The sequence below is a fragment of the Nycticebus coucang genome, chromosome 12 (genome assembly GCF_027406575.1).
Source record: "Nycticebus coucang isolate mNycCou1 chromosome 12, mNycCou1.pri, whole genome shotgun sequence".
Lineage (NCBI taxonomy): Eukaryota > Metazoa > Chordata > Mammalia > Primates > Lorisidae > Nycticebus > Nycticebus coucang.
In genome coordinates, this window is record NC_069791.1 from 92,133,376 (window position 1) to 92,156,561 (window position 23,186).

Sequence of the window (23,186 nt, forward strand, 5' to 3'; positions counted from 1 at the left end):
CCATGTGTCAACAGCTTGGACGAGCGCTCACAGGGAGAAGGAGGGACAGTTTGGCAGGCGGCATCGTTACGCGTAAGCCAGGCTAACAGGCATAAAGGAGCACATCCTTTACGCCCTTGGCAATACAATCAAAGGTCCTGGTGGACTTCGTATGAAACCCAACACCAACAGATTTCTCTCGAGCATTTTAACTCCATAAATAACATCTGTGCATTATAGCATAACGAGGTGGGGGAGAGGAAGGAATCTGGAGTGAAGCTGCTCAGCTCTGCTACTTTCTCGCTATGTCCCTGGATATATTGTTCAATCTCTCTGTGCCTCAGTTTCCTCATCTGTAAAATGGAGATTATATAGTACCTACTTCAAAAGGCTGCTGTGAAGATGAATTGAGCTACTACACGCACAAGTGAAGTGCTTTGGAGAATGCTTGCTTCATGCTAATCACGCAGGAAACATGAACACTTCTTGTTATTTTAGAAAATATGGATAATCAAAAAAGAAAAATTATCACTTGTGTTTCAATTTTAGAAAAAAGGCCTCAATCAACTCATCAATCACCTAGAGACAGTTGCCGTTTACATTTTGGGGTTCTATTCTAGTAGACTTTTTGTCTTTATGTGGTTATATATTACAGTAAAAGATCTATAAGTTGACCACCCAAAGGAATGCAACAAACTGGTCAACCTAAGGAACGAGGCCACTGTACTGCTATGCACAGGGGGTGCATGTCTGGTCTGTGAAAATTAGGTCAACTGAATGGGGTGGTCAACTATGGAGGTGCTACAGTATATGGAAGCCTATTATTTTCTTTTTATTTATTTGAAAAGAGTTTTGTTTTTTTTATTTTTAATTTTTGCAGTTTTTGGCTGGGGCTGGGTTTGAACCTGCCACCTCTGGTATATGGGACCAGCACAATACTCCTTGAGCCACAGGTGCCTCCCTCTCTTTACTTTAGATTGACCTTGCCCATAGAGCATCTACTAAGCTGGATGACTTGGGAAGGAGGTTACATAACACAGATCCATTCATTCAACCAAAAACTATTTCTTGAATGTTTACCATGTACTAGGCACTGTTCTAAATGCTGATAGACCAGTGAACAAAACAGCAAGGAAAAAAAAAAAAGATCCGAGAACTCACACTCTAGTACAGTGACACAGACAACAAACAAAATAAATCATTAAAATCCTGGGTGATACAAAAGAATTAATGCTTAAAATTATTTTGAAAGAGAATTTCATTTATTTACTTACTTATTTTTAGGGACTAGGTCTCGCTCTGTCTCCCTGGGCTAGCCTCAAACTACTGGGCTCAGACAATCATCCTGCCTCAGCCTCCCAGGCAGCTAGGACTGACTGCAGGCCTGTGCCACTGCACCTGGCTTATAAATCACAAATTGGTGACTAAGTTAAATGTGCCACATAATCAAAGATAATTTGTGAGGGAACTAACACAGTTACTTCTGCAACGTAACAGGTACTCCATACTAAGCCCCACATAGCGTGGACGGGAAGCACGGCACTCAGCCACCCTGGAGCCAGCTTCAGTCCGTATCTCTCATCACAGCAGGGGCTGAACGGCAGCCACAATGTGTTAACTTCCCATGGCTATGAAGGAGAGGTGGCATCGACACCAAGCTCTTGATCTATCCCCATCAGAAGTGGCATGCTGTGATAAAGATATGACAGTGGTCAGTTCTTCTTTAATCACCCCATGGGCAGCATGTTAAATGGGGACAAGATGGGTATAAAGGTGAAGAGACCAGGTGGTTAGGAAGGACTCACTGAGAAGGTGACATTAGCAGAGGCTGATGGAGGTGAGGGAGTTGGCCAGGGCTATTTGGGGTCTGGGCCTTCACTCTTTCTTTTTTGTAACAGTTGTTATTGGGATATAATTCACATATCATACAATTCAACCTTTTTTTTTTTTTTTTGCCTTTTTGGCTGTTTTTTGAGACAGTCTCACTTCTGTTGCCCTGGGTAGAGTGCCTTGGCGTCATAGCACACAGAAACCTCAAATCAAACTCTTGGGATAGGCTGGGCGCAGTGGCTCACGCCTGTAATCCTAGCACTCTGGGAGGCTGAGGCAGCTGGATTGCCTGAGCTCACAGGTTCCATACCAGCCTGAGCCAGAGCTAGACCTCTTCTCTAAAAATAGTCGGGTGTTGTGGCAGGTGCCTGAACTACTCAGGAGGCTGAGGCAAGAGAAGCACTTAAGCCCAAGAGTTTAAGGTTGTTGTGAGCTGTGACGCTATGGCACTCTACCGAGGGTCAAAGTGAGACTCTGTCTCAAAAGAAAAAAAAAAAAACTCTTGAGCTCAAGTGATCCCCCTGCCTCAGCCTACCAAGTAGCTGGGACTATAGACACTCACCACAACACTTGGCTAGTTTTTCTATTTTTAGTAGAGATGGTGTCTCGCTCTTGGTCAGGCTGGTCTCAAACTCCTGAGCTCAAGCAATCCACCTACCTTGTTACCCTAGAGTGCTAGGATTACGGGCATGAGCCCCCGCGCCGGGCCTACGATTCAACCATTTAAAGTACACAATTAAATAGCTTTTACTATATGTACAGAGTTGTGCAACCATCAGCACTATCATTTTGCGATTTTTCATTACCCAAAAAAGAATCCCTGTACCCTTTAGCTATCACCCCTTTACCCCCCCAGCACACAATCCTCTCGCCTCGGACCCCAGCCTTAAGGCAACTACTAATCCACTTTCAGTCTCTGCAGATTTGCCTGTTTGGGGCATTTCACATAAATAGAATCATATAATGAGTGGCCTTGCGTGCCTGGCTTCTTTCACTTAGCACGCTGTTTTCCAGACTCGTCCTTGCTGTAGCAGCTCTCAGTGCTTCATGCTTTCCAGGGGCACGGCCGTCACTTCTGCACTGAGCTCCGCCTGCATTTTCAGAGATCATGCATTCCAGACCTCTCCTTCAGTCTATCTGTGCGAGGTCTGAGTGAAATAAAGGTTGTGAGAATAGCAAAGTGGGGTGTTATTGTGGAAAGTTCTAAATTTCCACAGCTGTGTGACCGAAGAGAATGATTTCGTCTCCAAGATACAGTTTCCTGTCCCTAAATATGAGGGCAGTAATTGTTTCTACTCCTTCAGTTTGCCATGGAGATTAGAAGTAACATGTGGAAAGTGCCTGGCATGTGGTAGACACTTAAGTAGAGCTATTATGAAGATCAAGGACCTTTACAGACACCGGAGGCTTGGCAGCTCAGGGCCACGGGAGGACACAACAGGACACACCAGGCACAACTTTCCATTGCCCTTCCTATTAGCTCTAACTTCCATTTAGAGTTCCCTCAAGGTGGTGACAGGAGGGGCCCTGTTTCAGCGTAGATGATCAAATTTCACAAAAACCTCCTAAATATCCCTATTCTTTTCCCTCAAACACTCCTGCATCACCAAATACCCAATCCACACTCCCTCTACCCTTCATCAACCTCTAAACTTCCAGGGTTACTTTCTGGCCTCCCACCATCCTACCCCACTCTCCCTGACGAAAGCCCAGTAGTTAGCAGAATGTTCACCATCTATGTTGAACATAGATGGTTTTGGTCTTCAGTCTTGAGACCAAATTCCCAAACCCAACAGCCACCACCAAGACAACAGCAAGGTTTGGAGTTGCCCAAGAGCAGGCCTCTGGCATCGAAGGCAGCAGATACTTCAGCAAACGCCTATGGATATTCTGTTCCACTGTCACAGAGATTTTTCTGTTCACCTCTTAAATTTTTTAAAGCAGAAAGCCAGGCCAGTGTAGCTGGTAAATTGCAGAGTTGGGCAGGAACTCACATTCCCTGAACTTTAATCCGAATGAAATTGCATTAGTGAGAAGAGTCTCACAAAAGAAGATTTCTTTGAATCCAAAGCTCTTACTGGGATATTGTAGCTAATCCATAGTATTAGGGCTTTACTGATGTGGTTATAACACATTCTCTACTAAGAATAAACCATGTAATCACTTTCCCTGGCCTCTAGCCTGATATAGCCTTATAAATTTCCCCCGGGAGATTCTAATCTGCAGCTAGGACTGAGAACCAGTGGATAGGTAAATTACCTGGAATAAGAACTTCATTTGTTGCTGACTGCTTTAAAAGTATTACTACAACCAGCCACCAGTTACTGACCGTTCACTTGGTGCTAGCCATCTGTTTAATCCCATATATGGCTGTCTTATTTAATCCTCACCAGAGCCCTCTGTGGCAGGTTCTAATTGTCCCCATATAGCAGAGGATAAAAGCAGAGAGCCTCGAGAGGATGATGGATGAGCAATTTGCCTACAACCACATTGATGTAAGAGGAAGGACTCCAGTTCTGTCAGACTCCGAAAGCTAATATTCTTCATAACAACATATATTAACCCTATATTGCTTAATAATAATAATTACCACTTATTCATCACTTACTATGAATCAGGCACTATTCCAGTTCCCTTAATCTTCACAAAAACTCTGCATTGCCATTATATTGCTATACAAACTGGGTCACAGAGAAGTTAAGCAATCCACTCAAGGTTGCATGACTGAGAAATGGGAAAGTTAGTCCAATCTGGCCATGAGATTTCTAGAGGTTTGTAGATTTATTCAGACCCTACAAAAGCATCCTACATCTATGTAACTACATAGAAGAATATTAAACAATCCGAGGAAGGAACAAAGCTAATGAGGTTGGAAGAGATCATCTGCACAAACTTAAATATAGGATTGTGAAATCTGGGGACAAGCCATTAAGAAAGAAAATCATCTCTTATTTTATTTTTTAATCTCAGCAGATCCTGTTGGTAGGGATCTTTAAGCATTTCAATACAAGGCATATCCTAGCCATGTAGACTTTTGCAAATTTTAAATGAAAAGGTAACATGTGAAAGTTGATGTCATCCAAACATCCCCATCCCAGTGGGGATGAAATTAATACAAAGGCATGAAGACACTAGATGTCTTTTAATCAAATTTTTATTCTTTGGTGGGTTAGAATGGAGAATAAACTGATGTTTGAAGAGATGTAAGAGAAAAAAATAATAAAATGAAAATAACACCTTAGATTTACAGAGATATTTCTTCTTAAAGAGCCAAGGTATTATCAAAACAATGACCTCATTTGGAATTACTACTGAGGGATAATGATTCTCATTTTATGAGTAGAGAAAACGTAGCCGAAGATTACATCATCCATCTAAAGTCCCACAGTGGGTTGGTGGCAGTAAGTATATATGGATGTGGCATTTTTGGATGATAACATGGTAATTACTGTCTAATTTCATAGTCGTATACGCATGTCCTTTGACATAGCAATTCCACTTCTAGGAACTTGTCCTGTAGAAATAGCCCTGTAAGTATACAAGACTGTTATCTATAAAAATGTTTAGCGAGCATTGTTCACAATACAAGCCAAATATCCATTCCTGGGCATTGGTTCAAAATAAAAAGTACAGTACAGACCAGACACAGCAGCTCATGCCAGTAATTCTATCACGGGAGAGGCCAAAGTGGGTGGATCGCTTGATCTCAGGAGTTCGAGACCTGCCTAAGGAAGAACAAGACCTCCTCTCTACTAAAATTAGAAAAACTAAGGCCTGTAATCCTAGCACTCCGGGAAGCTGAAGCAGGTGGATTGCCTGAGCTCTGAGTTCAAGACCAGCCTGAGCCAGAGCCAGAGTGAGACCCCGTCTCTAAAACAACAGCCAGGCATTGTGGTGGGCATATGTAGTCCCAGCTACTTGGGAGGTTGAGGTAAGAGAATCGCTTAAGCCCAAGAGTTTGAGGTTGCTATGAGCTGTGATGCCACAGTACTGTACTAAGGGTGACAAAAAGAGACTGTCTCAAAAAAAAAAAAAAAAAAAAGAAAAAGAAAAACTAGCTGGGGCATTGGGGTGGGTGTCTGTAGTCCCAACTACTTAGGAGGCTGAGGCAAGAGGATCACTTGAACCCAAGAGTTTGAGATTGCTGTAAGCCATGAAGCCATGGTACACTATCCAGGAAGAAAGAATGAGACTCTGTCTCAAAAATAAAACAGATCTATCCTTTTTATAAGGCCACTAAAAATAATGAAATAGATCTGTATGTATTGGCATGAAAAGATGTCAATGACCACGGTCAAGTGAAGAAAGAAGCAAGGTAAAATACAATAGATATAATATGGTTGCACACACACACACATATATATATTTGTATATTGCTAGATGGATGGAAAAACTCTGAGGGCTGACACACTCAACAGTGGTTATCTCTGGAAAATGACTCCCTAAAGATGTGACATTTTTTGTTATGTGATAGACTGTCAGTCGCAAAGGGCCTCAACTAATGTCAGAACCCACCTCCTCAGGCTAGAGTGTTCCTTGTACACAGGTCCCTTCTTTGGTGGCAAAACCCTTCTTTGCTCTTCATCTGTAGATGGACAGGGGATTTGGAAGGAGGGAGATCAGAGCATCTTCATCCTTATTCACTTAGCCCTGGGTTCCTGCTCTGATAAACACATCTCTCCAAAATATAGGTGCAGATCCTGTAACCTTTAGATGGGAGATTTAACCTTCCCTACACCCAGACCTCCTATACCAGCAGCCTGGGGCCATTTTGGTGTTAGGGTGCAGGCAAGGAGGCGTGGTCAAATGCTGCCCACTGTCCAGCTTGGGGACCTTTGGGCACCCAATTGGGAATCTCTGTACTAGGCCTACATGCCCTGTTGGGCACTTGAATTACTAAACAGCATGGCCTGGGACAACCCTGGCCTCCTTGGCATCTAGCACATCAAAGCCCTGATGTTTGGCCCTAGGCCCTTCTAGCTATGTGGTCTCGTGCTAGTCCTGTATCCTCTTAGCCCCAGTTTCCTTATCTGTACAGTGGAGCTATCATCTCTCTGAGATAGCAGGTGTGAGGATTCCGTGGAAGCACAAGGTGCTTAGTACATAGCTTACAAATTTAGCTTGATAAATCACAGCTACTCCCGAGTTGCAGGCCTCCTTCTCTGCTGTCTTACCCAATAACACAGGGTAAGAAGGAAATAACTTCTAGTGCATCCTAAGGTCATAAGCAGGTGGGGAGGCCAAGAACAGGGGCTAATTTTAAGAACAGCCTTTAAAGCACAGGGAAATCCTAATAGTTAGGATTCGTCATTACATTCTAAATTTAACATAGGGAAAAGAACATTGTCTGGTTTCCATTCCCTGCCCTCAGCTTTCATCTTTTCCCTCTAGAAGTAAATGTTGCTATAAGCAACTTCCCCCCTCCCGCCCCCCCGTTTTTTGGCCGGGGCTGGGTTTGAACCCAGCACCTCTGGTATATGGAGCTGGCGCCCTACTCCTTTGAGCCACCAGCACCTTCCACAACTTGTTGTTATATTTAGGGAAAGGATGATGTTCACTGTTACAGTGTCCCCTTTAGGAGAAAACAATCAAATCTGGCTCCAGGCATAAGTGTTCTTCCAAGAAACTTTTAAATCTTAAGGACATAGTAAACTATTAATGATCTTACTTCCTTTATTGTTGTGGCTTCTAGGAAGCTCAGAGTCACTTCTACTTATTATAGGAACATTTATGAGGCTGTTATTCACATTGCAGAATGCATTCGAGAAGGACCTAAAGTATCTCCTGAACTGGTTTGTCTTCTTTCCTCATAGAGACTGTGAATTATGTAACAGATTGTATTACCATCTTTATCTCGAAGAAATTTCTTTGTTGGTCAAAGGGTATAGTAGGTTTCAGTTATAAAATGAGTAAGTCTTGGGGATCTAATGTAGAACGTGATGACGATGGCTAACAGTACTGTATCGTTGACTTAAAATTTGATAAGAGAGCAGGCTTTAAGCCTTACCTTACCTTCCTTCCCCCCAACACACACATACACACACAAATGTAACTGCGGGTGGTGATGGATGTGTTAATTAATTTAATTAATTTGATTGATTATAATAATTAATTATACTGTGCATGTATATTAAATCATCACATTGTATACCTTGAATGTAAATTTTATTTGTCAATTAAATATTTTACAATTTTAGGCCGTTGAGCTAGTATTTCACTTGCTGCACTTAGTGGCTTTATTTTTTCCCTAACCTTTATTTTTCCTTAGCTTAATTACCACCTTTACCTAAAAATATTATGTGTTTCCATAACTACTATAATACAAACCACTCTTGGAATGAAGTAGGAAATAGTTAAGCAAACAAAAGTAAACAATCCATTTCTTTTAACAGATCAATCTTTCCCTGCAACTTCTGCATTCTATTCAAAACATCAAGAAGAGATAAAGTCATTTAAAGATCATTTGTACATATATAAATAATACAGTTACAAACACATATAGGAGAAATTTATCTGATGTTATGATATACAGGCATGTGTGTGTGTACCTATAAATTTCATATACATAGGTACACAAATGTGCCTATATATACAAAACTTTATCTGATGTTATGAGAACATTTCTATGGTTTCTCTCTCCTTGTTCACATTAGATTTCCAAATAAAATGTGGATATTCACTTACAAAGCATATTTTAAAATAATTACTAATTATGTGAAGCTAAAAATTTGTTATTAATCAAGACAGAATTTGTGACTATATCTCAAAAATTACTTAGGCATCTTCTTTTGAATTATGTTGGCTGAAATTCTTACCACATGCATTTCAAAATAATTCTCGCATCTGTCCCAATGGATAGAGACACAAGGATAACTCACGCCATTCCTGTCCTAGAAGAAAATACTGCTTGGGCTGGGCGGCCTCTGACTCAGTGTAATGTGAGACAGGCTATATAAGACCACGATTCCACCCCGACAGCTGATGTGACGCTCCCTCAGACCTCCTGTCTGCGCCAAGGTTGCTCCAAGATTGGAACTTGGCAAAATTTATTCATACTGTAAATACCAGAGCACAATATGGATACCAATACCGGAAAAAGATAATGTCTGCTAGATTTGTACAATGACGAGTTGCTGTTGTTTTTAATGAATTTGAAAAACCATTTACATTTGCAATCGCACCACTATTTTTTACTGCAAATCTGTAGAGAACTAGCATGTGCTTGACATCTATTTTCTCACTTCACTGGAAGTCTCTGAGGTCTAATTACTGTGTCACCTTGGCAGGGGAGATTTATTTTCTAAACCTCCACACTACCAAGATTCATAGGGTTTAAAATAGTAAGTAACTCTAGTGCATGAACTTAATAATGATTCAGCTTGGTGACACTTGAAGGGAACAAAAAGTTCTACTTTCCTTGGTGGGCAGCAGATTGCACCCACAGCTAGGGGTTTCAGTCAGTAGAAATGTAAACAGCAAGAACACTGAAGCCCAGATAATAAGAAATCAGACAAGTCATATGTCATGTTCCAGAAGATTCCTGAGAACTTTGGGTCTGACGATAGAATCCAAGAGAGTGCTTTATCTCTCTGTGTCTCTCACTGGGGTTCTGTTAGAACACTAAACAGAGAAAAGGAACTCCTGGGCCCTCCACTGCTACGTGACTCTGGGGAAGTCACTCAGTCTTTCTGGGCCTCTATTTCTTCCCCTGTAAAATGAAGCTCAAAGCCTCCTTTGCAAATATGTACAGGCCACCTGCTCTGTGCCAGATCATGTTGAATATGACAAACATGGTCTTTACATGGAACCCCATGGAGCTTAGAGTCTATTAGAAGAAATCAATACAAAATTGTTCAAAAGCACATTGATATTTTAAAATACTAGCATGACAATAACTAACATTTATAGGAACTTGTAAAGATTATTTCTTGTAATCCCTTAACAACAACTGTATGAAGCAGGTACTATCATTAGTCCATTTTGTACAAGAGAAAATTGAGGCTTAATGAAGTTAACTAGATCAGATATTTTACTGTTATATTCTACTGACTTCCTTCTTAGCTGACCACAGACCTGGGGACAGTCTTCAGAATTGACTTTTTTGCCCAAGGGTCATGTCCATCTCCACATACATGGGAATTTATCCATCAGTTCACATCATCGTGTTTGGAAAGCACTGCTTGCTCTGGAAAGTGTGGAAGGTGGCAAAGGAAATGAGTAGCAGGTGGTAGAAATGGAAAGCTTCCATTGGCCCCTCCAGCCCTTCCCCTGCTGGCTGGATGACGGCATGGAATCCAGTCTACTCTCCCTGCTCCAGGGCAAGCCCACTCCACCCGCCAACCAAGTGCAAATCAACTCTGAAGAATAATGAACCACAGAAAGAAACAGGCATGCTGCACTTTCCTCGACCTTTAAACTGATGACAGCCCCAACTGCCTTCTAATTTTGAAGTGAAATGAAACTTCAGTTGAGCTTAGAAGAGAGGCCTGTGCTGAGCTAGCCACACAGTAATAGATCGTGTTGCATCTTTGTAAGGGCCCCTAAGACCGCCAATTTGGTTAGCGCCAAGCACTTTCCATATGTTGATTCATTTAAACCTTACAACTTCAGGTATTCATTCACTAATTCATTCTATCAACATCTCTTCGGTGCTCACTTTATGCCAGGCACTGTCCTAGGAGGTGAGCCAGCCAGACATGGTCCTTGTTCTTATGTAGCTTATACTCTAGTAGGGAAGACAAGTAAACAAACAACAGATGTACAGTCAAGCATCAGCAGGCCTTGGCTTGTTGCCCAGAGCTGAGGACACGGAGGCACAAAGGGTTCCACATTTTCAAAAAAGCATAAAACAAATGGGGGATCCCACATCTCGTCAGGGTCTCCATCATGGCCGAGCAATAAAACCTGGAAAACTTAATGTTAACATTGACATCGGGTGCCATCCAATGACATATTAGTGGGCCATGAAATCAATTTATGTTAGGTTGTATCTAACATTTAAAAAAAACAAAAACCTAAGTTGAATAGAAAATATTGGAGGGCATTGCATGTAATAATTTTTCCTAAAACTTTTTTTCTAATTTTTACATATACATGTGTTTATTAGGTTTCCATTTTTTTGCCTTCACAAAATTAAAAAGGCTTAAAATTTAATAACAATAACAATGCTTAAGATAAGGACTAGAAACAAAAACCTCGTAAAGAAAGAACAAATACATTCAGAAAAGGAATCAGACAATTGCTACATCAAAATATTAAATAATAATAATAATAACAATAATGCGAAGAAAGTAACATTCACATTGTCAAATAAGAGTATGTTTATTATAGAAGGCTTTGACTCTGAGATTCAGTAGGGAGTCATTAATTAACTTATTTTTTTTTAAGTATCAAAAAATAGACAACTAATATTTATAAATAAAAGTAAAAGATAATTTTGAAAAACAGATCATGTCAAATCTTATAAACAATAGAAAGAGAAGAAATACTTCAAAATCATACTACTTGATCTGGGCACACCTAATATTAAAATTGGAGAAAATATATTATTATAAAGGGGAAATTACAAACATATATTACTTATAAATGAGGATGCAATATCCTAAACAACATATTAACCAGTTGAATTAAAAATTAGTGTTTAAGTAATGTACTTTGGTCAAAATTAATTCCAATTTATGTGAAATTAGTCACTATTTTCTTTTCTTTTCTTGTTTTTTTTTCTTCTTTTCCTTTCCCTCAGCCCCTCCCTCCTTTTCTGTCTGCTCTCCCCTTCCCCCATGTCTCACCATGTCATTAATTGTCATTATTGTCCTCATGTCAAAATTGAATATATAGTATTCACACTTCTCCATTCCTGTGATGCTTCACTAAGAATAATGTGTTCCACCTCCATCCAGGTTAGTACAAATGCTGCAAAATCTCCATTTTTTTAAAATAATACTTCATGGTATACATGTACCACAGCTTACTGATCCATTCCTGGGTTGAAGGACATTTAGGTTGTTTCCACATTTTGGCAACTGTAAATTGGGCTGCGATAAACAGCCTAGTACAAGTGTCTTTATAAAAATTTTAGTTATATATGAAAACATCTGTATGTTTTTATGAACTAGATTGTGATATAAAATTATTTTTTCCTGGCAAGGAAGGGGAGATCAAAGAGAACAACTTGAAAAGATTAAGGGTATCTTCAGGAAAGGGAGTCTGTTATCCTGTTACCTGGGTAGACATGTGCTTTAAGAGCAGATCTGCAGATAATTCTGCCTGTTTGAGCAGCCGTGGAGAGACGTAGTGGGGCAGAGAAAGAGAGGAGGGCAGAAGTCTGTGTGTCCACCATTGGTTTCCTGTGGTTCAAGTGGACATTGGGAGGTAACTTGAACTGCCTTTCTAATGTCCTTAAGAAGGCTAACCCCTGGGTAAGGAGACTCCAAGGGCAAAAAGCTTGGAGTGCATTGACACAGGGGAATCTAGGGTGGTTGTGGAAAAAACAGAGTCAGAGTCAGGTTCTTCAACATGGTGTCTCCTGTGGGAAAAATACTGAAACATACTGAGTCGGAGAACCAAGGTGGGGATGCCTGCCCACAGGCCGGGCATGGGCAAGCAGTCTCTGCCAGAGACACCGAAGCAGCCAAGAGAAAATCACAATGGAGGGGGAGAGACAGATGCCCCTATGTCTCCCTCCTTTCCACATATTGTTTTTTTTAATTCTCCGACTGTGAATATGTGGTAACTTAAAGCTTAAAAATAAAAAAGAATAAAAGCAGGCGGCGCCTGTGGTTCTATGGAGTAGGGCGCCAGCCCCATATGCCAGAGGTGGCAGGTTCAAATCCAGCCCCAGCCAAAAACTGCAAAAAAAAAAAAAAAGAATAAAAGCAAATAGGGACAAAATGGTGACACCTGTGTATGACAAATGATAGGTGCCTATGATTCTTTGTACCGTGTGTGTGTGTATGTGTGTATATGTTTTAAATTTCTCAAAAATGGATGTGTCAGTCAGCGGTTTCCAGAGAAACAAACCACTAGGAGATTATGTATTTATTATTTATATATAAAGAAAGAAATTTAAGTAATCTTAAATAGACATAAGGCAGAGATTTATTACAGGACATTGGCTCACAAAATTATGGGGACTGAAAAGTCCTCATGATCTGCCATCTGCAATCTAGAGATGCAGGAAAGCCAGCGATGTGGTTCCAAGGCTTGGGAATTGGAGCACCAATGGCATGTGGATTCCAGGCAGGGCTAATGACCTGAGAACCAGGAGCAGTGCCAAGGGCAGGAGAAGACCAATGTCCCAGCTCACATAGGCAGAGTTTAACTCAACCTTCCAGCACCCTTTTGTTCTAGTCAAGCCCTCAACAGACTGGATGACGCCCATCCACATTGCGGAGAACCAACTGCCTTACTCAGTCCTTCAATTCACGTGCTAAGCTCCCTGGAAACACCCTGACACACAGACCCAGAAATAATGTTTAAGCACCTATCTGGGCATCATGTGGCCCAGTCAAGTTGACACATAAAATTAACCATCACAAAGGGGAGAAGACAGTATAAAATGCCATTTAAGTTCAGACACACAATCAGCAACTTAGAAGAATAACCATCCATCATGTTGACAGACACTGTGTTTCCAAAATAATGGGTTACTCTCCATGTCTTACAGCTTGAAAAATAAAGCTCCGCAGACAGAAGGTAACACTGAATTTGTCCCTGGGAGAGAGAAATAACCATGTAAATTATATCACATCACCTCTGTCATTCCAGGGTAGAATCTTAATATGCAGCCACTTTCCTCATTGACAAATTGAGTTCTGCACAGACACAAGGACTTTATAAAACCTCAGAGGCTTCCCTCTTGAGCCTAGAATAAGAATCAGACTTTTCCTGAATAAACTAAGGGGCTGTGAATCGAGCAACTGACCTTTGTGTTCTTGGTTGATCCAGAACATTCTGACTCGCTGGCGAATGTGCTTGTCCTCACGCAGTTTCTTCTGCCACTGACGCAATTCTTGAATCTCAGGATTACAGCGAACCTGGAAAATTCCAGCGAAGATTCAGTCCATCTTTTTACATACTTCTGTACATACCTGACTAACCCCGCATACAAAATCCTTTACAAATCAAGTGGATGTACTTTTGATGCTCAATGAATCATTGTTCTAAATGAATTATCTTTTTTTTTTTCTTTTGAGACAGAGTCTCACTTTGTCACCCTCAGTAGAGTGCTGTCGCATCATAGCTCACAGCAAACTCAAACTCCTGGGCTCAAGCAATTCTCTTTCCTCAGCCTCCAAAGTAGCTGGGACTATCGGTGCCGGCCACAATGCCCAGCTATTTTTAGAGAAGGGGGTCTCGCTCTGGCTCAGGCTAATCTCAAACCCGTGAGCTCAGACAATCCACCCGCCTTGGCCTCCCAGAGTGCTAGGATTACAGGTGTGAGGACCGCACCTGGCCCTAAATGAATTATCTATACTCCTAAAGCTCACATCATATTTGAGGTTGTGGGAAGATCTGCTATGCTGGTGGTAGGCTGAGAACATTCTAGGTCTGTGCCATCCAACAGAAATATAATGTAGCCACGTGTGTAATTTTAAATTTCCTTACAGTCTTGTTTTTACTTGTAAAAACAAGTAAAAACAAGCAGATGAGATTATTTTTAAGCAGATATTTTATTGAAACCAAAATATCCAAACTCTTATTATTTCAACATGTAATCAATACACAAATTTACTTGTATTTTACTTTCGGTTTTCCATGCTAAGGCTTCAACATGTGCGAGTTTGCACTTTATAGCACGTGTCATTTTTAATTAATGGGATTTCTTTTTTCTTTCTTTTGTTATCGTTTGAGATGCATTGAGGGTACAAAGAATTAGGTTATACTGATTGTATCTGTTAGGTAAAGTCCCTCTTATAATTGTGTCCCACCCCCAAGAGGTGTGCCATACACCGTGACCTCCCCTCCCCCCCCTACCCTCCCCCTGCTCCATCATTCTCCTAACCCCCCACCACCTTGTATTAGCTCTTCTGCTGCTTTCATATTAGAACAGAGTACTAGTATGGATTCTTACTTCTCCATTCTTGTGATACTTTACTAAGAAGAATGTGTTCCACCTCCATCCAGGTTAATACAAAAAATGTAAAGTCTCCATCTCTTTTAGTGGCTGAATAGTATTCGTTGTGTACATATACCACAGCTTGTTAATTCATTCCTGGGTTGGTGGGCATTTAGGTGGTTTCCACATCTTAGCAATTATAAATTGAGCTGCGATAAACAGTCTAGCGCAAATGTCCTCATGATAAAAGTATTTTTTTCTTCTGGGTAGATGCCTAGTAATGGGATTGCAGGATCAAAGGGGAAGTCTAATTTGACTTCTTTGAGGGTTCTCCACACTTCCTTCCAAAAAGGTTGTATTAGTTTGCAGTCCCACCAGCAGTGTAAAAGTGTTCATTTTTCTTCACATCCATGCCAGCATCTACCACTTTGAGTCTTTGTGATGTGGGCCAGTCTCACTGGGGTTAGGTGGTATCTCAGGATAGTTTTTACTTGCATTTCTCTGATGATTTGGGACGATGAGCATTTTGCATATGGATTAGTTGCATTTCAAGTGCTTAGTAGCCACAGCTAGCTGGTGGATACTTTATAGAACAGCACAGTTCTTGATTAATCACAGCTAATGCCCCATTTAATACCAGTTGACTGAGTGCCTAAATTACACTAGCCTTTGCACTAGACATTGAAAATAAAGAGATAATTAATGGTAATAACAATTATTTTAATTTTATTACTACTATAGCTGATATTTACTGAGCACTTATTTCCCAGGCATTGTTTCAGTGTTTTATAAATTTTAGTAATCAGGGCAGCCCCTGTGGCTCAAAGGAGTAGGGCGCCATCCCATATGCCAGAGGTGGTGGGTTCAAACCCAGCCCCGGCCAAAAACTGCAAAAAAAAAAAAAAAAAATTCTTAGTGACCAAAACAACCCAACAGGGCAGGAATGATTATCACCATTTTACAGAAGAGAGAACTGACTTTTTGTGGCTTGCCAAGTCATACAGCTAGGAAATGATGGAGCTGGGGTTTGAACTCAGGTATATTGCTTCTGAATGCTCTTAAGAGACTCAGAGTCTAAGGCTGGGCATGGTGACACACCTCTGTAATCCTAGCACTCTGAGAGGTCAATATGGTGGATTGTTTGAGCTTGGGAGTTGGGAGACCAGCCCGAGCAAGAGTGAGACCCCATTTCTAAAAAATAAAAAATAGCTGGATGTTATGGCAGGTGCTGAGGCAAGAGGATTACTTGAGAACAAGCGTTTGAGGTTGCTGTTGCTGTGAGAGACACCATAGCGCTCTACCGAGGGTGACCAAGTGAGACTCTGTTTTAAAAGAAAAGAAACTTAGACTCTAGTAGGAGACACAGGAATAGGATCAAGAAGGTGTGTAAGACTAAGGAAACTGGTGAGTCCAAGGGAACACAGAGAGGGAATCTAACCCAGCTTGAAAGAGTGAGGGAAAACTTCATGGAGCAGATGCCCCTGCGCTGAGCTTGGAAGGATGAACTAGAGTTAGCCATGAGGACAAGAGGGTGGAGGGTAATAGTGTCCCAGAGAGAGATACCGGCCTGTGCAAAAGGTACAAGGACATGAGACAGTCCTGGGAGATGAAAGCTGTAGAAGGCACAGAAAAATCACAGCCACTCCTACCCTTCCTCTTCCTGAGTCATCTGTTTACCTCTCCACTTGCCAGAGGAGTCAGCCTCGCAGTCTGGAAGTGAGTGACTTTACATATGTGGATATATGTCAAGTTCATTTTAAAAGATAAATGAAGAGTAAGAAAAGAATGCTGTGAGACAGCCTGAGAATAGAAGACCACATTTTCCAAAGAGGTTTCCATGATAATGGTTTGCTCTTTCAGCTCTCAGATGAACTATTAAATATAAACAGTTCGCGGGCGGCGCCTGTGGCTCAGTCGGTAAGGCGCCGGCCCCATATACCGAGGGTGACGGGTTCAAACCCGGCCCTGGCCAAACTGCAACCAAAAAATAGCCGGGTGTTGTGGCAGGCGCCTGTAGTCCCAGCTACTCGGGAGGCTGAGGCAAGAGAATCGCTTAAGCCCTGGAGTTGGAGGTTGCTGTGAGCTGTGTGAGGCCACGGCACTCTACCTAGGGCCATAAAGTGAGACTCTGTCTCTACAAAATAAAAAAAAAAAAAAATACATATATATATATAAACAGTTCGGGGTTTATTTATTTATTTACTTTTTGAGACACAGTCTTGCTCTGTCAGCTTGGCTACAGAGCAATAGCGTCATCATTGTTCACAGCAACCTCAAACTCCTAGGCTCAAGCGATCCTCTCACCTCAGCCTCTAGAGTAGCTAGGACTACAAGCATATGCCACTATATCCGGTTAATTTTTCTTATTTTTTTTAGAGATAGTGTCTTGCTATGTTGTCCAGGTTAGACTCAAACTCCTGTGCTCAAGTAATCCTCCTGTCCCAGTCCTCCGAGTAGCTGAGATTGCAGGTGTATGTCACCAGCTCAGCTGTTTATTATAGTCATACTAGTGAGTGTCTCATTGTGGTTTTTATGTGCATTTCCAAAAGACTAGGGACACTGAGCATCTTTTCATGTGCTTTTTGAACATATGTATATATTCCTTGGAGAATGTGTATGAAGTCTTTTGCCCCTTTTAAAATTGGGTTGTCTGTCAGTTATGTCACTGAGTTGTAAGAGTTTTCATTATACATATACTCTGGGCATTACACCCTTATCAGATATATAATTTATAGTATTTTCTCTGATTCTGTACATTATATTTTCAGCCTCTTGATAGTGTTTTTTAATTTTAATTTTTATTTTTTTGAGACAGAGTCTCACTTTGTAGCCCTTGGTAGAGTGCTATGGCATCACAGCTCACAGCAACCTCAAACTCTTGGGCTCAAACAATTCTCTTGCTTCAGCCTCCCAAGTAGCTGGAACTACAGGTGCCCCCACAACACCCAGCTATTTTTAGAGATGAGATCTCACTCTGGCTGAGGCTGGTCTCGAATTCCTAAGCTCAGGTGATCCACCCACCTCCCAGAGTGCTGAGCCTATCTTTTTTTTAGACAGAATCTCACTCTGTCACCCAGGCTAGAATGCCGTGGCAGCAACCTCAAACTCCTGAGTTCAAACAATCCTCCTACCTCGGCCTCCTTAGTAGCTAGGACTACAAGCACCTGCCACCATGCTCATCTATGTTCTTTCCATTTTTAGTAGAGACAGGATCTCGCTCTTGCTCAGGCTGGTTTCAAATAAACGCACTCAAGCGATCCTCCCACCTTGGCCTCTTAGAGTGCTAGGACGGAATCTTAGGGAGAAATGCTGGGGTCAGAGCCATCTCAAGCCCTCTCCTCTCAGAAGATTCCTAGGTTCTTTATGCAAATAGATACAATTCTACCCCAGAATTCTATTCACCAAGAGGAATTAGGACGGATGGCCTTATCACACTGAAGCAAGATAAAGTCCTTCCTATGACATCCTCTCCAAGGAAATGGGTGACTAACTTGTCTTAAGAAAACTACTTAGCTCGGTGCCCGTAGCACAGTGGTTATGATGCTGGCCACATGCATTGAGGGTGGCGGGTTTGAACCCAGCCCAGGCCAGCTAAGCAACAATGACAACAAAAGAATAGCCAGGCATTGTGGCTGGTGCCTGTAGTCCCAGCTACCTGGGAGGCTAAGGCAAGAGGATCGCTTAAGCCCAAAGTTTGAGGTTGCTGTGAGCTGTGATGCCACAGCCTTCTACGTAGGGTGACATAGTGGGACTCTGTCTCAAAAAAAAAAAAAAAAAGAAAAGAAAAGAAAATTACTCAAGTAATTTCCCCCCCCAAGTAAAGACAGCTGGTTATTTCCAGCTAAACATTTAAATAAAAGATTCTCTGTTAACAACAAATATATACAATGTATCTATAAATATATGTAACAACATTATATATATGTAAAGTACTATCACATAAATTCCAGAGAGTAAAAAAAAGGCTCTATATTAAATGCCATAGAACATAAGCTAGGCCCTCTAATTCTTTATATATTAATATTATGAACCAATGTTTTTACAGTTTCCTAACATCTGTGTTCATAAGGATCAGGCACCTGGGACATCTCTGTTCTGGGGAGGATGAGTTATTATATCTCGCCAGTCATAGCTTCAGCTATGGTCGGAACAAACCCAAACCCTCCTGGGGGGCGGGGGAGGGCAAAAAAAGCGATTACGACTTTCCCACAAGCTGCCTATTAGCTGAGATCTAAGCACACAGGAATAGACAAGTTGTACAAGGAATGAGTACCCATAATTCTATACTGCGATAACCAATAACCTCAATGAGAATAAACACAAAGGATCTTCTGAATCATCAAAGAATTGCCAACACCAGTTATAATTAGCAAGGTGACTATGTTTTATTATGGTCAAATTCTTTCTTTACAGTTTTTTTTTTTCCTTTTTCATGACTGAGTTTTATTCCGCAAATGCAAGGTAGTTTCAACATTAAGAAATTATTTGATCTTATTGTATCCTCAATGAATCCCCAACAATAAAAAAAAAAGAAATTATTTTATATAATAATAGATCTAAGGCTCCAGATCCACTATGCACCTGTAGCTTAGTGGCTAGGGCACCAGCTACAAACACCAGAGCTGGCGGGTTTGAATCCAGCCTGGGCCTGCCAAACAACAAGGACAACTACAACCAAAAACTAGCTGAGCATTGTGGCGGGCACCTGTAGTCCCAGCTACTTGGAAGGCTAAGGCAAGCCCAAGAGTTGGAGGTTGCTGTGAGCTGTGACACCACAGCACTCTACTGAGGGCGACATAGTGAGAAAAGAAAAGAAAAATCCAAGAAAAAATGTGATTTCCATAAATGCTGGAAAAGGCTTTTATAGAATGCCGTCCTCTTTTAAAATAGTGACTATAATACACTTGCAAAAGATGTAAGGATGTATAGCAGGCATAAGGCCAGGACTAAAATAATCACTGTAAAGTTTTGAAAGACATGGTTCCTACATTTAGTGACCTACTATAAAACGTACAAGTCTCACTCTCCTATGACAAGCAAAGATTGAGCTATATTATCAACTTGCTAACAGACACCTTATGTAAATACTCTTCCCTCTTCTAGCCTATTAAGTTTTAGAACTGAAAATGATAAGTTACTTAAAGTATTAGCCTTCACAATGTTATATTACGTGTTATCTATAAGAAAAAATACCAGTCAATTGTCAATGGACTAGATGTGAAATATATGTTTCTATCTTTTTTTTTTTTTTTTTTAGACAGAGTCTCATTCTCTTGCCCATGGTGTACAGCTCACAGCAACCTCAAACTCTTAGGCTCAAGCAATCCTCTTGCCTCAGCCTCCCGAGTAGCTGGGACAACAGGTACCTGCCACAATGTCTAGCTAGTTTTTCTATTTTTAGTAGAGATGGGGTCTCATTCTTGCTCAGGCTATTCTCAAACTCTAAGCTCAAGCAACCTACCCACCTCAGCCTCCCAAAGTGCTAGGATTACAGACCTGAACCACCATGCCTGGTTTATTATTCTATCTTAAAAAAATAACCAAACCAAAGCTAGAAAAAATATAATCTCCAAGGGACATCTACATGGCTTTGTGTTGGAGAACACAGAGGCAATCCCAAATTTACGTAAGTGCCTAGCAATTCAACGATTTGGTTCCTTTTACAATTTACTGAAACATTATACATGTGCTTTTTGATTCCTGGGGTACCTATACAAGCCTATTTAGCCCACAAAGAAAAATAAAATACATATTTACAACAAACAGCATACAATGATATTACTGACTATACTTGTTGAATGAATTAAAGATAGGAGACTGGAGTAGGCGTAAAGGAAATAACATGTCACCCAATCCACAGATAATCATCCAGGAGACAGATCACAAGTCCAGAGATGCAAGTAATTTCAAAAGTTCTGGTTGCTTACATACGTAGATATCTCTGGAAAAGGAAAAAGATCTTCTGATCTTTACTTTTCTTGATGTGAGACATTTATTTAATGTTCTTAGTGGCTAAAATGGGCAATCTAAAATAATCACTCCTAAGGCCTGGCACGGGGGCTGGCTCACACTTGTAATCCTAGCACTCTGGGAGGGTGAGGTGGGTGGATAGCCAGAGCTCCCAAGTTCAAGACCAGTCTGAGCTAGAGTGAAACCCCCATCTCTAAAAAAATAGCCAGAAGGAACTTTTATTCCATGGTGGTCCGAGAAGATTCAAGGAATAATTTCTATTCCTTTAAATTTACTGAGGTTAGACTTGTGACCTAAGATGTGACCTAAGATGTGATGGATAAAATGTTCTGTAGATGTCTATTAAATCCAAATGTTGGATGGTTAGGTTTAAATCTAAAATATCTTTGCTCAGCTTCTTATTCGAGGATCTATCCAACACTGCCAAAGGAGTGTTAAAATCTCCGACTATTATGGAGCTTGAGGAAATCACATTGCTCATGTCTGTTAGAGATGTTTGGAGAACAGTTGGAGATCTAAAAATAGACCTGCCATTCGATCCTACAATTCCTCTACTGGGTATATACCCAGAAGACCAAAAATCACATTATAACAAAGATATTTGTACCAGAATGTTTATTGCAGCCCAGTTCATTATTGCTAAGTCATGGAAAAAGCCCAAGTGCCCATCGATCCATGAATGGATTAATAAATTGTGATATATGTACACCATGGAATATTATGCAGCCTTAAAGAAAGATGGAGACTTTACCTCTTTCATGTTTACATGGATGGAACTGGAACATATTCTTCTTAGTAAAGTATCTCAGGAATGGAAGAAAAAGTATCCAATGTACTCAACCCTACTATGAAACTAATTTATAGCTTTCATACGGTGCATCTTACAAGGGTACATGTGAAACTTACTAAATATAGACTATAAATGTCTTAACATAATAACTATGAAAAAGCCAGGAAAGCTGTGTTAACCAGTATGATGAAAATTTGTCAAATGGTATACAAAACCAGTGTATGGTGAAAAAATAAAATAATAGCCAGGCATTGTGGCGGGTGCCTGTCGTCCCAGCTACTTGGGAGGCTGAGGCAAGAGGATCTCTTGAGCCCAAGAATTTGAGGTTGCTGTGAGCTGTGATGCCATAGCACTCTACTGAGGGTGACAAAGTGAGACTCTATCTCAAAAAAAAAACAAAGAATTCTCCTTGTACAACTTGTCTATTCACATCAATTGTACTAGCCTTTCAGTACTGTGGAGATTCTGCTGTTGAGACTTGATCTCTGTCTACAGTTCTCTCATTTATAAGAACCTCCTTAATGTGAATTTGCTGACATTTCCCAAGGTCCAATCTCTGCAAGACTTTTCTGTACTCATCACACTGGCAGGATTTTTTAATGTGAATTCTTCAGTACTAAAAAAAAAAAAGCTGGTGATTTCATGGAAAAAGATTTCCAAATTCACGTTTCTCAGATGTCTCTCCTGATGTCTGGGTGGAGGTCTCCTCCATTTCACACAGGTTCTGTAAGGTTTCCTCGCTGAAAGCCTTCTCACGGTCATCACATTTATGCTCTCGCTCTTAGGTGGATTCTTTGATGTGAAATAAGGCTAGCCTGGCTGAAGCCTTTCTCACATTCCTCATATGGTAGCATTTTTCCTTATAGTGGATCTCACGGTGGGAAAGGAAGGCCCATTATAAACAAAAGCCTTTCAAAACTTGTTGATTACAAAGAGATTCTCTCCAGCACAGACTGCTTGATGCCAAATAATCACCCCCCAGTAACTAAAGCTTTTACCAGGCCAATAGCATTGATGCTGACGTTCTAGAGAGATTCCCCCGTCACAAGTCATAGCTTGTGTTTTGGAGTCAAGTTTTGTTTTGGAGTCAAGTTCTTATTCTCATTCTCAGTAACACCATCTGTGGCTTGTCCTTCCTTCATGCTGTCTCTTCAACTTTTCCAGCATAATCAATGCCCTCTCTCCACATTTTGGATGATATTATCTTACCTAGGTCTGCAGCTTCCCAGGCAGGGGTCAGGACCTATTCTAGTACCTGCTCCCTAACATGTATTTCTGGGGTCAGGAACTGTGGCATGAACTCCCTGAGTCTTGTGACAGCCCTGTAAGGTCTATCTCCTGGTAGCAACAACTCAAAGTTTGAAGAAAGACTTGTGATTTCTTTGCCAGCTTGCTTCTTGGCCCCAGGCACAGACCTCTTCCTCTGCCATCAGCCACTGTGAGAGATCCTTCCTGCCACAGGACTGCCATTATGGAATGAGAGAGCTCAAGAGAAGATTCATTCCAGTTTGGGGTTCATGATGATTTTTCAGAAGTATTTTCTTGTATCTAATCTTCTTC

General features: G+C 41.0%; 1 protein-coding gene across 3 annotated transcripts in view; it reads right to left on the reverse strand.

Annotated features, from left to right (window-relative positions):
- The window catches only part of IQCK (IQ motif containing K), a 187,882-nt gene that overhangs the window by 43,554 nt on the left and 121,142 nt on the right, over positions 1-23,186 (reverse strand). For 2 of the 3 annotated variants that reach the window (XR_008373316.1, XM_053556260.1), the window contains exon 8: positions 13,733-13,844. Coding sequence is in view for 2 of the 3 variants with exons in the window: in XM_053556260.1 (XP_053412235.1) it covers positions 13,733-13,844 (112 nt within the window). In the remaining variant the exon portion in view is untranslated. Of the gene's footprint in view, positions 1-12,781; positions 13,522-13,732; positions 13,845-23,186 lie in introns of those variants that run through there. The other variant, XM_053556259.1, reaches the window with a different exon arrangement.